General features: G+C 36.5%; 1 protein-coding gene across 7 annotated transcripts in view; it reads left to right on the plus strand.

The window, feature by feature from the left end:
• The window catches only part of HERC2 (HECT and RLD domain containing E3 ubiquitin protein ligase 2), a 238480-nt gene that overhangs the window by 131727 nt on the left and 94596 nt on the right, over window positions 1-12157 (plus strand). For all 7 annotated transcript variants that reach the window (XM_070360163.1, XM_070360169.1, XM_070360174.1 and 4 more), the window contains 8 exons: window positions 440-538; window positions 2696-2864; window positions 2964-3089; window positions 4559-4667; window positions 4784-4923; window positions 9611-9801; window positions 10393-10498; window positions 10594-10685. In XM_070360163.1, coding sequence (XP_070216264.1) covers window positions 440-538; window positions 2696-2864; window positions 2964-3089; window positions 4559-4667; window positions 4784-4923; window positions 9611-9801; window positions 10393-10498; window positions 10594-10685 — 1032 coding nt within the window. The remainder of the gene's footprint in view (window positions 1-439; window positions 539-2695; window positions 2865-2963; window positions 3090-4558; window positions 4668-4783; window positions 4924-9610; window positions 9802-10392; window positions 10499-10593; window positions 10686-12157) is intronic.

The following is a 12157-nucleotide window of genomic DNA, read 5'->3' on the forward strand; positions in this document are numbered from 1 at the left end:
TCTGTTCTGAGTTCTGGATTCCTCTGCACTACTCCATGGGGCCTATCTGTGGTTCTGCTGGGCATGTGGCAAAGCTACTAAGTGCTGCCTGGGATTTCTGTGCCTTAATTACTTTTAGCTTTAACATCTGTTGATGTTGGGCCGCCATTAGAGAAGATCTTAAAAAAATCATTATTTACATGACATATTTACTTCTGATTTGAGTAAGTTGTTTTATGGGACTGATTTGGAATTGCCTCAGAAATTTTCTGTACTTTCAGCTTTTGAGATTTATTCTGCTTACAGTGCTGTTGCTATTAGTCTTTTTTTAAGTGAAGAATTTTATAGTGAAAACATAGAATATTATTACTTTTTTAATATTATGGATTTCACTTACTACTTTCTTTTTAAGTAGGTTTATCTGGTTCACCATTTAAAAAAAAGTATTTATCTTTTGTAGTCCACTGGTGCTGTTGTAACAGAGAGCCAGACTTATAAAAAACGAGCTGATTTCTTAAGCAACGATGATTATGCTGTGTATGTGAGAGAGAATATTCAGGTGAGTAATGGTATTGGGCTAGAACCTTGATTGCTTAGGTTTTCATTCAGCAAATGTTTGAGCATCTCAGAAAGTCAGAGAGGGAGGGCCCAGCACAAACCAGGGGAGGAACAATGACTGGAGCAGAGGACAGAGGAGCAGAAGATGTGCAGAAAGTGGCTTGTCCACAGTGATGTGGCACACACACCCGTGCTTCCTGATTATCCCTATTCTGGACACTTTTATAATCTATTTTTGCTTTTTTTTTTTTTAAAATATTACTCTTCTTGCCATCTAATTGTAAATTTTAGCTATGCTTTTTGTGTAGTCCTTTTCAATCTTAAATTCTTTCTTTTCCTGTTTTAGTTCTTTTGTTAGAATGTGTGTGTGTGCTAAGTGGCTTTAGTTGTGTCTGACTCTTTGCAACCCCATGGACTGTAGCCCACCAGGCTCCTCTGTCCATGGGATTTTCCAGGCAAGAATACTGGAGTGAGTTGCCATGCCCTCCTCTCTAGTTAGTGTTAAAGTGAAAGTTGCTTGGTTTCTCTGGTGATCCCATGGATTATATAGTCCATGGAATTCTCCAAGCCAGAATATTGGAGTGGGTAGCCTTTCCCTTCTCCTGGAGATCTTCCCAACCCAGGGATCGAACCCAGGTCTCCTGCATTGCTGCTGCTGCTAAGTCACTTCAGTCGTGTCCGACTCTGTGTGACCTCATAGACAGCAGCCCACCAGGCTCCCCCGTCCCTGGGATTCTCCAGGCAAGAACACTGGAGTGGGTTGCCATTTCCTTCTCCAATGCATGAAAGTGAAAAGTGAAAGGGAAGTCGCGGGTTGCCATTTCCTTCTCCAGTGCATGAAAGTGAAAAGTGAAAGGGAAGTCGCTCAGTCGTGTCTGACTCTTCGCGACCCCGTAGACTGCAGCCTACCAGGTTCCTTCGTCCATGGGATTTTCCAGGCAGGAGTACTGGAGTGGGGTGCCATTGCCTGAGCCACCAGGGAAGCCCAAGAATACTGGAGAGGGTAGCCTATCCCTTCTCCAGCAGATCTTCCCGACCCATTAGTATACTTCAGTGAAAATCCCAGAAATGGTCTCATTTCTCCTCTAAATAAGTCAACAACATGTATCTCTAAATAAAGGATTTTATTTTTAACTTACTGACAGTACTGTTACGTAACATTGCCTAACAAAGTAAACAGTAATTCCTTCCTATTATCTCATTATCTAATTCTGGCTCAGATTTTCCCAGTTTTTTCCAAAAATAGCTTGTTACAATAATTTTTTAAGATTTAGATACAAATAAGATTACACCCACATTTGGGTGATGTGTATTTTTAACCTAGAACCATTTTTTACTCTTTTTTTTTTTTTTCATGCCATTTATTTGTGACTAAAATTATGTTGCCCCACATCTTCCTCCCTGTCGTCTGCATCTCCTGTAAAGTCAGAAGGAGGGCTGGAGGTTGATTGGACTTTGGCTGCATCTTGGGAAAGACTATTGTATTATGGCCCACCATGCAGTGTTGTCATCTGTACCATCCAGTCTTTATTAATTGTCCATCTTGGAGCTTTAGTAGTGATTAATGTTATTATCTAGATAATGTTATTATCTAAATAATAATGTTATTATCTATTATGCATAATAGTGATTTTCTAAATTTGTCATTCCTTCCAAATTTATTATCTAGAGTTCTGTACATTGAAAAAAACTTTATCCACTCTTGTCACTGTAAAATAGTTTGTATAGGAAAGGCAGAATAGATGGTTGCTTTTTGTTTGCTTGTATTATGAATTTTCAGTTGTGAATTGGTAATCCTATACTATAAAAAGATGACCAAGAAACCTTTAATTTGCTTATATGATGAGTTTATTGGCTGTTATGGATTTGATGTGTTTCAGTCATTTTTCCTCTTGGTCAGGTTGTTCTTTTGAGGGAACCCATTAATCTTTGATAGCTCCCTTGCTTTCTGGCACAAATTGATCCAAATTCATCTTATGTATTTCCTGCCCCAAACATCAAGCCAGGCAGTTTTCTTAAGAGTTCTGGTGCCATTTTGTGTAAAATTATTGAGAGCATGCTGGGTGCTAGAGGAAATTCTTTCTTAGGATAGAGTAATGCTGCTTTACAATTGATCGTTTCACCTATACATTGGACTGTATTTTTAACTTAATTTTAGGTGGGAATGATGGTTAGATGCTGTCGAACATATGAAGAGGTGTGTGAAGGAGATGTGGGCAAAGTCATCAAATTGGATAGGGATGGATTACATGACCTCAATGTGCAGTGTGATTGGCAGCAGAAAGGAGGCACTTACTGGGTTAGGTATATTCATGTGGAACTTATAGGTGAGAACATTCTTTATTAAGTTCTTTTGACTTTCTTAATTAGATTCAGAGTTCCCCAAAATGAATGCTAATTATATATTTTTTTATTGGAATCTCTAGGCTATCCTCCACCAAGTTCTCCTTCTCACATCAAAATTGGTGATAAAGTTCGTGTCAAAGCCTCAGTCACAACACCGAAGTACAAGTGGGGATCTGTGACTCATCAAAGTGTGGGGGTTGTGAAAGGTAGTATTACCTAGGCAAGAAAACTCCCAAGGGCTTAGCTTTTCATCAACTAATGTAAACTCTTTTTTTCATTCAAGGGCAGGAAAAACAAGCCTTATGATATATACACAGTATTCTTTTGCTTTTCAGTACTCTGTAGAGCTGCAGCACACCTGTTACTGGACAGAGTCGGGTGTATTAACTCATTGCAGGTGGGAGAATGCATACCCTGGAAATGGGATGTCTTCATAAGTGGTGTAACGAAGACTAATGGAATTTGCATTTGGTATTTTTGGGGAGGGTTTAGGAAATTGGGGTAATTCTAAGAATGGATATCTTAATAAATACTATTTAGAAGGAAGAGATAATGGACTCATGATGAGCTTATGCTTGGCAAGGAAGCAGTTGTTTATACTAATCAGGATGGGCTTGTGGTTTGGATTAGATTGAATGTGACCAGATATGTTAAAAGAGTGGTTTTGTTTTTACCTCAGTCTGTCACAGTCTCAGGGTGGCCTTGTGTTGGGGTTCTTTGAAGTTCTGTCAATCCTGCCAAATGGCTAGCTCCTTCAGTGTTTTTCTCTCTTTTAATAAATTTAAGAAATAGATTTGTGCAAATGATAGAAGTTGGCAACTGGAAACACAAAATTTTCTTCACTTTATGTTTAATGTGATATTCTTGAGATTTCAAATCAAACATGGCACCCTTTAAATGGTATACATATCCGTTTTAACAGTTGCATGAGAAATGATTAAGTATTTGTGTGGTTTTATTTTATCTTAAATTTGCTCTCAGTGCCATTTTTCTTTGTTTTGTCTTCCTTCATCCTTGTAGGAAAACCTCTTACTGTACACCTTAGATTAAAAATGGCCACAATGGTGGTACTTTCCCAGTGGGCCCAGGGGTATTAGTGTTTCTTCGATTACATAAGAACAATTATTTAATATTTTACTTTAACAGTTTTCAGTTTTGTTTAACAGTTTTCTGAAGCGATTCTTCAAAGCTTTACAAATCAAAGCAAAGATAAATTTAAAGAATAACTTGATTTAGAAGTTAATATTTAGAGTAGCTTTCACCAAAGGGCAGTAGATATATTATTAATGTAATTTTTATTCCCTAAGATACTGAATGGAGTTTTTGCTTGGTGTAATTAAATGAACCTTCTTACTGTAGAAAATTTTAAACGTATACAAAAATAGAGACTATAGTATAAAGAACTTCTGTGTACTCATCACCTGGCATCAACAGTTGACAACTACTGGCCAAAGTTGTTCATCCATGATCCTCTCCCTCCATTATTTTGAAGCTAATTCCCAATTGACATCATGTGTTAGTTCATCCAAAAGTGTCTTAGTATGCCTCTCTAAAAGAGAAGTACTCTTTGTAAAACAAAAACAACTATAATACAGTGTCACATAGCTAGGTATAGATTTAATTTTAGGTTTTTGTTGGTGACAGAGATGTTTCAAACAATTTCTGTCTGTCCTAGCTTTCAGTGCCAATGGAAAAGATGTTATTGTCGACTTTCCTCAGCAGTCTCACTGGACTGGGCTGTTATCAGAAATGGAATTGGTACCTAGTGTTCACCCTGGGGTTACGTGAGTTTTATTTTTATATTGCCAGATTTGTTTGGGAGGAATGGTTTTCTTTGGAATTAAATTTGATAGCTGACCTCATGTTTTTCTTATCAACTCAATGGCTATTTTAAAAATAGGTGTGATGGCTGTCAGATGTTTCCCATCAATGGATCTAGATTCAAATGCAGAAACTGTGATGACTTTGATTTTTGTGAAGCTTGCTTCAAAACCAGAAAACACAACACCAGACATACATTTGGCAGAATAAATGAACCAGGTATAGTAGACTGGTTATCTTCTCTTTCAACAGACTATTATTAGATAATTATTGTGGATACTTAATTTTCCTCTTTAAAGTTCATATTGGTGAGCACTATACTGTGTACACAGTGAGACAGGAAAGGTGGTCCTGCCCACTTGATGAATTGCTGTTTTGTTTTTTTTTCCAAGTAATGAGTAGTCCATGGAACTAGAATAACAGTGTTGTTTGCTTGTATTTTCATAAAGAGTAAATGGACTCAAGAAACTAATAAATGTTTTGTTGGATGGGATGTAGAATTGGATAGACTTATTTGTATGTCTTTTAGTATATATATATATATTTTTTTTATTATGGTAAAATATATGCAACATAAAATTTGCCATTTTAATCACTTCTAAGTGTATAATTAAGAGAATATTGCACACTGTCAACAGTCAGTATTTTTAAGACTTTTTCACCATTCCAATATAGGAGTGTACCAATTAAGCAATAATGCCCATTCTTCCCTTCCCCAATCCCTGGCGACCTCTTATCCACTTTCTGTCTCTGAATTAGACAGAGACAGGTACCTCATTTATAAGTGTAACCACACAAAATTTGTGTTTTTGTGTATCTAACTTATTTCACCTTAGATTATGTTTCTAGGGTTCATGTTACATAGTGTGTATCAGAATTTAATTTCATCTTATGACTGACTAATAGTCCATTGTATGTATATATCACATTTTGCTTATCTAGTCCTCTATTAATGGATATTTGGGTTGTTTGTACCTTTCAGCTATTGTGAATAATGTTGCTATGAACACTGATAGACAAATGTGTCCCTATTTCAAAACTAGGAGTAGAATTGCAGGGCCATTCTGTAGTTCTTTAACTTTTTAAGGAACCATCAAAATGTTTTCCACGGTGACTGCAGCATTTTACGTTCCTACCAGCAGTGGGCTTCCTGGTGGCTCAGACGGTAAAGCGTCTGCCTGCAGTGCGGGAGACCTGGGTTTGATCCCTGGTTTGGGAATATACCCTGGAGAAGGAAATGGCAACCCACTCCAGTACTCTTGCCTGGAAAATTCCATGGACTGAGGAGCCTGGTAGGCTACAGTCCATGGGGTCGCAAAGAGTCAGACTCAACTGAGCGACTTCAATTTCACTTTTTTTCACCAGCAGTATATGAGGATGCTGGTTTTTCCACATGCTCACCATTTTATTTTCTTTCTTCTTTTTTGAAGCCATGCTAATGGTGAGAAGTAGTTATCTCATTGTGATTTTGATTTTTGAGTTTCCCTAGTGATAAATGGCTTTGAGCCTCTTTTCATGTGCTTTTTGCTCTTTATATATCTTTGGCAAAGGGGTGTGTCAGCTCAGTTTCAAAACTTTTGATGTTAGTTTGCAGGAATTCTTTATGTATTGTGGGCATCAAATCAGATATGTGATTTGCAAATATTCTACCCTATTCTGTTGGTTTTCTTTTCACCCTCTTGATAGGATTCTGTGATAAAAGTTTTACATTTTAATGAATTTTAATTTATTGTTTCTTTTGTTTGTCTGTGCCATTTGATGTCATACTTATTTCTGGGTCCACTTCAGAAATCACTGCTAAACCCAAAGTTGTGAAAATCCGTCCCTATGTTTATAAGAGGTTTATAGTTTGAACCACTTTGAGTTAATTTCTATACATAGTATAATATGTAATTTCATCCTTTTAAGTATGTGTATCCAGTTTTTCCAAAACTATTTGTTGAGAAGACTGTCCTTTCACTATTGAATGGTCTTGGCACCCTTTCTGAAAATCAGTTGACCACAGATGTGAGAGTTTTTTCCTGGGTTCTCTCGTCTACTCTGTTGGTCTTTTTGCCTATCCTTACATAAGTACCACACCGTGACACTGTGATTATTATAGCTTTTGTAGTAAGTCTTGAAATTGGGAAATGTGAATCTTTCAGCCTTCTTTTTCAAGAAGGGTTTTAACTATTTGGTGTCCCTTGGAAGTCAATATAAATTTGGGGATGGATTCTACTTCTATGAAAAATAGTATTTTGATGGGAATTGCATGTACTCTGTATATCACTTTGGACAGTATTGTCCGTTGTCTTTGCTTAGATCTTCTTTAGTTTCTTTCATCAGTGTTTTGTGATTAGTGTATAAGTCTTGTGTGTTCTTGGTTGAATTTATTCCTAAGTGTTTATTTTTCATGCTATATTAAATTATTATTTTAAAATTCCTCCTTGAAATATCTATTGCCAGTGCATAGAAATACACACTACACATGTTCAGTACATAGTTTCAACACATTTTGCTTGTTGAATTTATATCTAACAACTTAGAAGAATTTATTTTCTCTGACTGAGTTTGTTTTGTTTTGGCTTTTTTTGTAGTCTTCATTAGTTTTCTATGTGTAAGATATATATGTTGTCTGTGATCTGGGATAGTCTTACTTTTTCTTCCTTTCCAATTTGGATACCTTATATTTCTTTTTCCTGCCTTACTGCTTCAGCTAAGTGTTTCAGTACAAAGCTGAATACGAGTGGCAAAAATGGGCATCTTTGTCTTGTTTTTTGACTTATCATAGGGGGAGCTTTCAGTTTTTAAGTATTGTGTACAATGTTAGCTGAAGGTTTTTCATAAATAGCTTTTATCATGTTGAGAATGTTCTTTTATAGTCCTAATTTATAATACCTTTTTATCTTTATGAAGGAGATCTGCTTTTGAGATACTCTTGTATCTCAAACAAAGATTTGTGTAAGATTTATCTTACACAAATCTTACATATGCATATATACATATTTCTTTGTATTTATCTTTCTTGCAGTTAGTAATGCTTTTAATTAATTAATTTTCCAGCTTTTTTGAGCTATAATTGACATATGACATTGTATAAGTATAAAGTGTTCAGTGGGATGCTTTGGTACACATATATTACAAAATGATTACTGCAGCAAGGTTGGTAGTTAACACATCCATCACTTCTCATTATAACTACCCGTTTTTTGGTGTGTGTGGTAAAAAAAATTTCAGGTTTTTTTTTCCCAGCTTTCAAAGTAGGGCTTTTAAAATCTGTGCTTTGATATCTTTTGTTTGTTTTGGACAATTTCCCGTCATCCAGTATTTTTTCTATTATTAATCTCTGCCCTATTTTCTTTTCCTTCTTTTTTGGGATTCTTCTTTCTGATAAGATAGATCTTATTTCTGTTTATTAAATTTTTCACATCATTTATGTTTTCTAAACTTATGCTCTTCAGTTCTTCATTCTAGATAATTTTTGCTAGTTCTCTTTTTCATCTGAATCTAGTCTGCTGGTAAACCTATTCATTGAGTTTTTTATTTTAATTGTTGTATTAAGCAGTTCTCATCTTTTAAAAAATAATTTTCAATTCTCTGCTGAAATATTCAGTGTCTTATCTTTTCAAACATACTAAGTATAGTTATTATAAAATTTGTACTTTATAATTCTATCTGGAGCCTCTGTGAGTCTCTCTCTATTGTCTGTCATTTGTCATAGGTTGTAGTCATGTTCCCTTGTCTCCTCATTTTCCATCATGTACTGGACATATGGTAACAAAAGTTACTTCTTGAATCAATTTGAGGCCTATGATGCTACCTTTCTCCAGAGATGGAGGGAGAGAGGGTTGATCTTCTCGGTAATTGGTGCATGTGTGTTTTGTAAGTTACTTCAGTTGAGTCAGACTTTTTTGCAACCCTATTGATGTAGTCTGCCAGGGTCTTCTGTCCATGGGATTCTCCTGGTGAGAATACTGGTGGAGGTTGCCATACCCTCCTCGGGGGTCAGGGGATCTTCCTGATGCCCAGGGATTGAACCCCTCTCTCTCATATCTCCTTCGTCTGCAGGCAGGTTCTTTACCACTAGTGCCATTTGGGAATTCTAGGTAATTGGCGTAAGAATTAACATCTGGGCTCACCTCAGTCCAGTTTCGTTGATGGAGATGATTTCATGCAGAACTGCAATCTGGAAACAAACAGACAACTTTGTAGAGTTAACTCTTCTCTTCCTCTGTGGTTCTTCCCATTGAGACCCTAGCTCAGAGTGTGAGTTTTTCTTTGTGTTTCTTCTTTCGTGATGGGCTGTGCTGTGTGTCCTGTTTAAGGCTCCCTTTAGAAACTGACAAATGCCACTGGGGAAAAGCATTTTTTGATCCACAGAGCAGCTCATTCTGATGCCTTTCATCTTAGCCTTCCTCCAATTCTGGTCCCACAATTCTTTATCAGCTTGTTTACTCTGATATTTTCAAGATTTATTCATCTTTAAATGTTTTGTCTGCCTCTTCTACTTGTCCTCAATGGAAGAGATAGATCAATTCCCAGATTTGCCATTTAAGAAAGTAGAAACTCTTCAAGTTTGTTTTATTGCATTTATGAAAACTTTTTAAAAAATGTCTTCTGTAAGCACAGTTACTGAACTTCATACCCCACTTTTATATGTCCTTCTATCTGGAGATACATCACTCTGTTGTTACTTGAGGGAGTCAAGTGGAATAAATCATAGTATTATATGAACTTCATCTCATAAATTGGGATAAAATACCTTGGCTAGGTTTTTTGAAGCCGTTTAAGTATTATGTAATAGCTCCTTCTAATTTGGAAACTTACTGTTTTCTTGAAGTAAGGACCTCAATAAAAAATTCTTTATTTCTTGGTTGTGAAGTTTCTGTTCTACAAGTATTAACACTGTTTGGCCATCATTAAATAGGACAGTCTGCAATATTTTGTGGCCGTTCTGGAAAACAGCTGAAACGCTGTCACAACAGTCAGCCAGGAATGCTGCTGGATAGCTGGGCACGGATGGTGAAGAGTCTAAACGTGTCATCCTCTGTGAACCAAGCCTCTCGTCTTATTGATGGCAGTGAGCCCTGCTGGCAGTCCTCTGGTTCACAAGGAAAGGTAGTGTGCCATGGGGGCATGTCCAAAGACACTTTTGTTTAGAAGTGTTACGTTTTAGAGCTTGAACACAAACTTTGAAAATCCTATGAAGGTATACTGGGATGTCACCTGTCAGTACTCATTTTATATTTTAGTTCATAATTATTTTAATGGTACAGAGTAATATGCCATTTAGTTTTCATTGTCAGAGATTTTAAAAAATATAAATGATAGATTTTATCTAACTGATAGAGAGTTAAATAGGGCTTTGTTTTGTTTTACTCCCCCACATAAAATGTATGAGTTCAGATTCTGCTTCTTGTTAGAAGATTTTCTAATATACCCTAATAAATATATGTTTATTTTTTAGAATGTTATTTTAATTGCACTTATATTTGGGTGTGCCTCATCTAGCCATGAAGGTTAGACTTGGAGAATGGTGCTTTTCCTCTACTTTGATTCTAATGTTTTCTGTAACCCACCCATTGATGGATATTAATGGACCACCCTATGTCAAAAGGCTATAAACACATCATTTCTGGAGCATAGAGGGAGGCTTTCTTCTAATAAACAAGTAATGGAGTAGAATACTTATTTCTTTTTCTTTTAAAGCATTGGATTCGTTTGGAGATTTTCCCAGATGTTCTTGTTCATAGATTAAAAATGATTGTAGATCCTGCTGACAGTAGCTACATGCCTTCCCTGGTTGTTGTGTCAGGTAATTGAGTTACTTTACTCAAAAAAGTATCTTCTATTATATAATGAAAACTTCTTTGTCTGATTCCTTTATGCTCCTGTCCCTTTATTTCCTAGGTGGAAATTCACTAAATAACCTAATTGAATTAAAGACAATCAACATCAACCCCACTGACACAACGGTATCTCTTCTGAATGACTGCACAGAGGTGAGTAGATTAGATAGTGTTCCTCTTTTTTAAGGTATAATTATATAAATTTTTTATTGATATATAGTTAATTTACAGTGTTTTCAGTTGCTAAGTGATTCAGTTATACATACATGGGTGTGTGTGGAAAAGTTGCTCAGTTGTGTTCGACTCTTTGCGATCCCATGGACTTCTCCATGGCCAGAATAATGGAGTGGGTAGCCTTTCCCTTTTCCAGGAGATCGTCTCAACCCAGGAATCAAACCCAGGTCTCCCGCATTGCAGGCAGATTCTTTACCAGCTGAGCTGCAAGGGAACCCCCAGAATACTGTGTGTATACGTTATATATAATGTGTGTGTGTGTATATGTATTCTTTTTCAAATTCTTTTCCATTAAAGGTTATTAAAAGATCTTGAATATAGTTCCCTGTGCTCAACTCTTTACAACCCCACAGACTGCAGCATGGCAGGCCTCCCTGTCCCTCACTGTCTCTTGGAGTTTTCCCAAGTTCATGTTCATTGAACTGGTGATGCCACCAACCATCTCATCCTTCCTCTCTTGGCCTCTTCTCTTTCTGCCTATATAGTAATATGTAGAGATTAATCCCAAACTCCTAACCCCTGTCTCCCACCCTCGTCCCCTTTTGTAATCATGAATTTGTTTTCTGAGTATATTTCTGTTTTGTAAGTAAGTTCATTTGTGTCATTTTGTTAGATTTCACAGATAAATGATTTCATATGATTTTTTTTTTTCTGTCTGACTTACTTAATATGAAATATCTGCATTCATCCATGGTACTGCAAATGGTATTATTTCATTTTTTTTTTTAAATGGCAGAGTAATAGTTCATTGTATATAGGTACCACATTTTTTTATCTTTCTGTTGATGGATATTTAGGTTGCCTCCTTGTTTTAGCCATTGTAACTAGTGCTGCTATGAACATTGAGGTGTATGTATCTTTATTTTTTTTAAATTTATTTATTTTAATTGGAGGCTAATTACAATATTGTATTGGTTTTGCCATACATCAACATGAATCTGCCACAGGTGTACACGTGTTCTCCATCCTGAACCCCCCTCCCACCTCCCTCCCCATACCATACCTCTGGGTCATCCCAGTGCACCAGCCCCGAGCATCATGTATCATGCATTGAACCTGGACTGGCGATTCATTTCACATACGATATTATACATGTTTCAGTGCCATTCTCCCAAATCATCCCACCCTTGCCCTCTCCCACAGAATCCATAAGACTTGTATGTATCTTTAGAATTAGAGTTTTGTTCAGATATATGCTTAGCAGTGGGATTGCTGGATCATATGACAACTTTATTTTGATTTTCTAAGGAACCTCGGTACTGTTCTCCCTGGTCACTGCACCAATTTACATTCCTACCAACAGTGCAGGAGGGATCCCTTTTCTCCACACCCTCTCCAGCATTTATTATTTGTAGCCTTTTTGATGATGTCCATTGTGACTGGTATGAAGT

The sequence above is a fragment of the Bos mutus genome, chromosome 2 (genome assembly GCF_027580195.1).
Source record: "Bos mutus isolate GX-2022 chromosome 2, NWIPB_WYAK_1.1, whole genome shotgun sequence".
NCBI classification, from domain to species: domain Eukaryota; kingdom Metazoa; phylum Chordata; class Mammalia; order Artiodactyla; family Bovidae; genus Bos; species Bos mutus.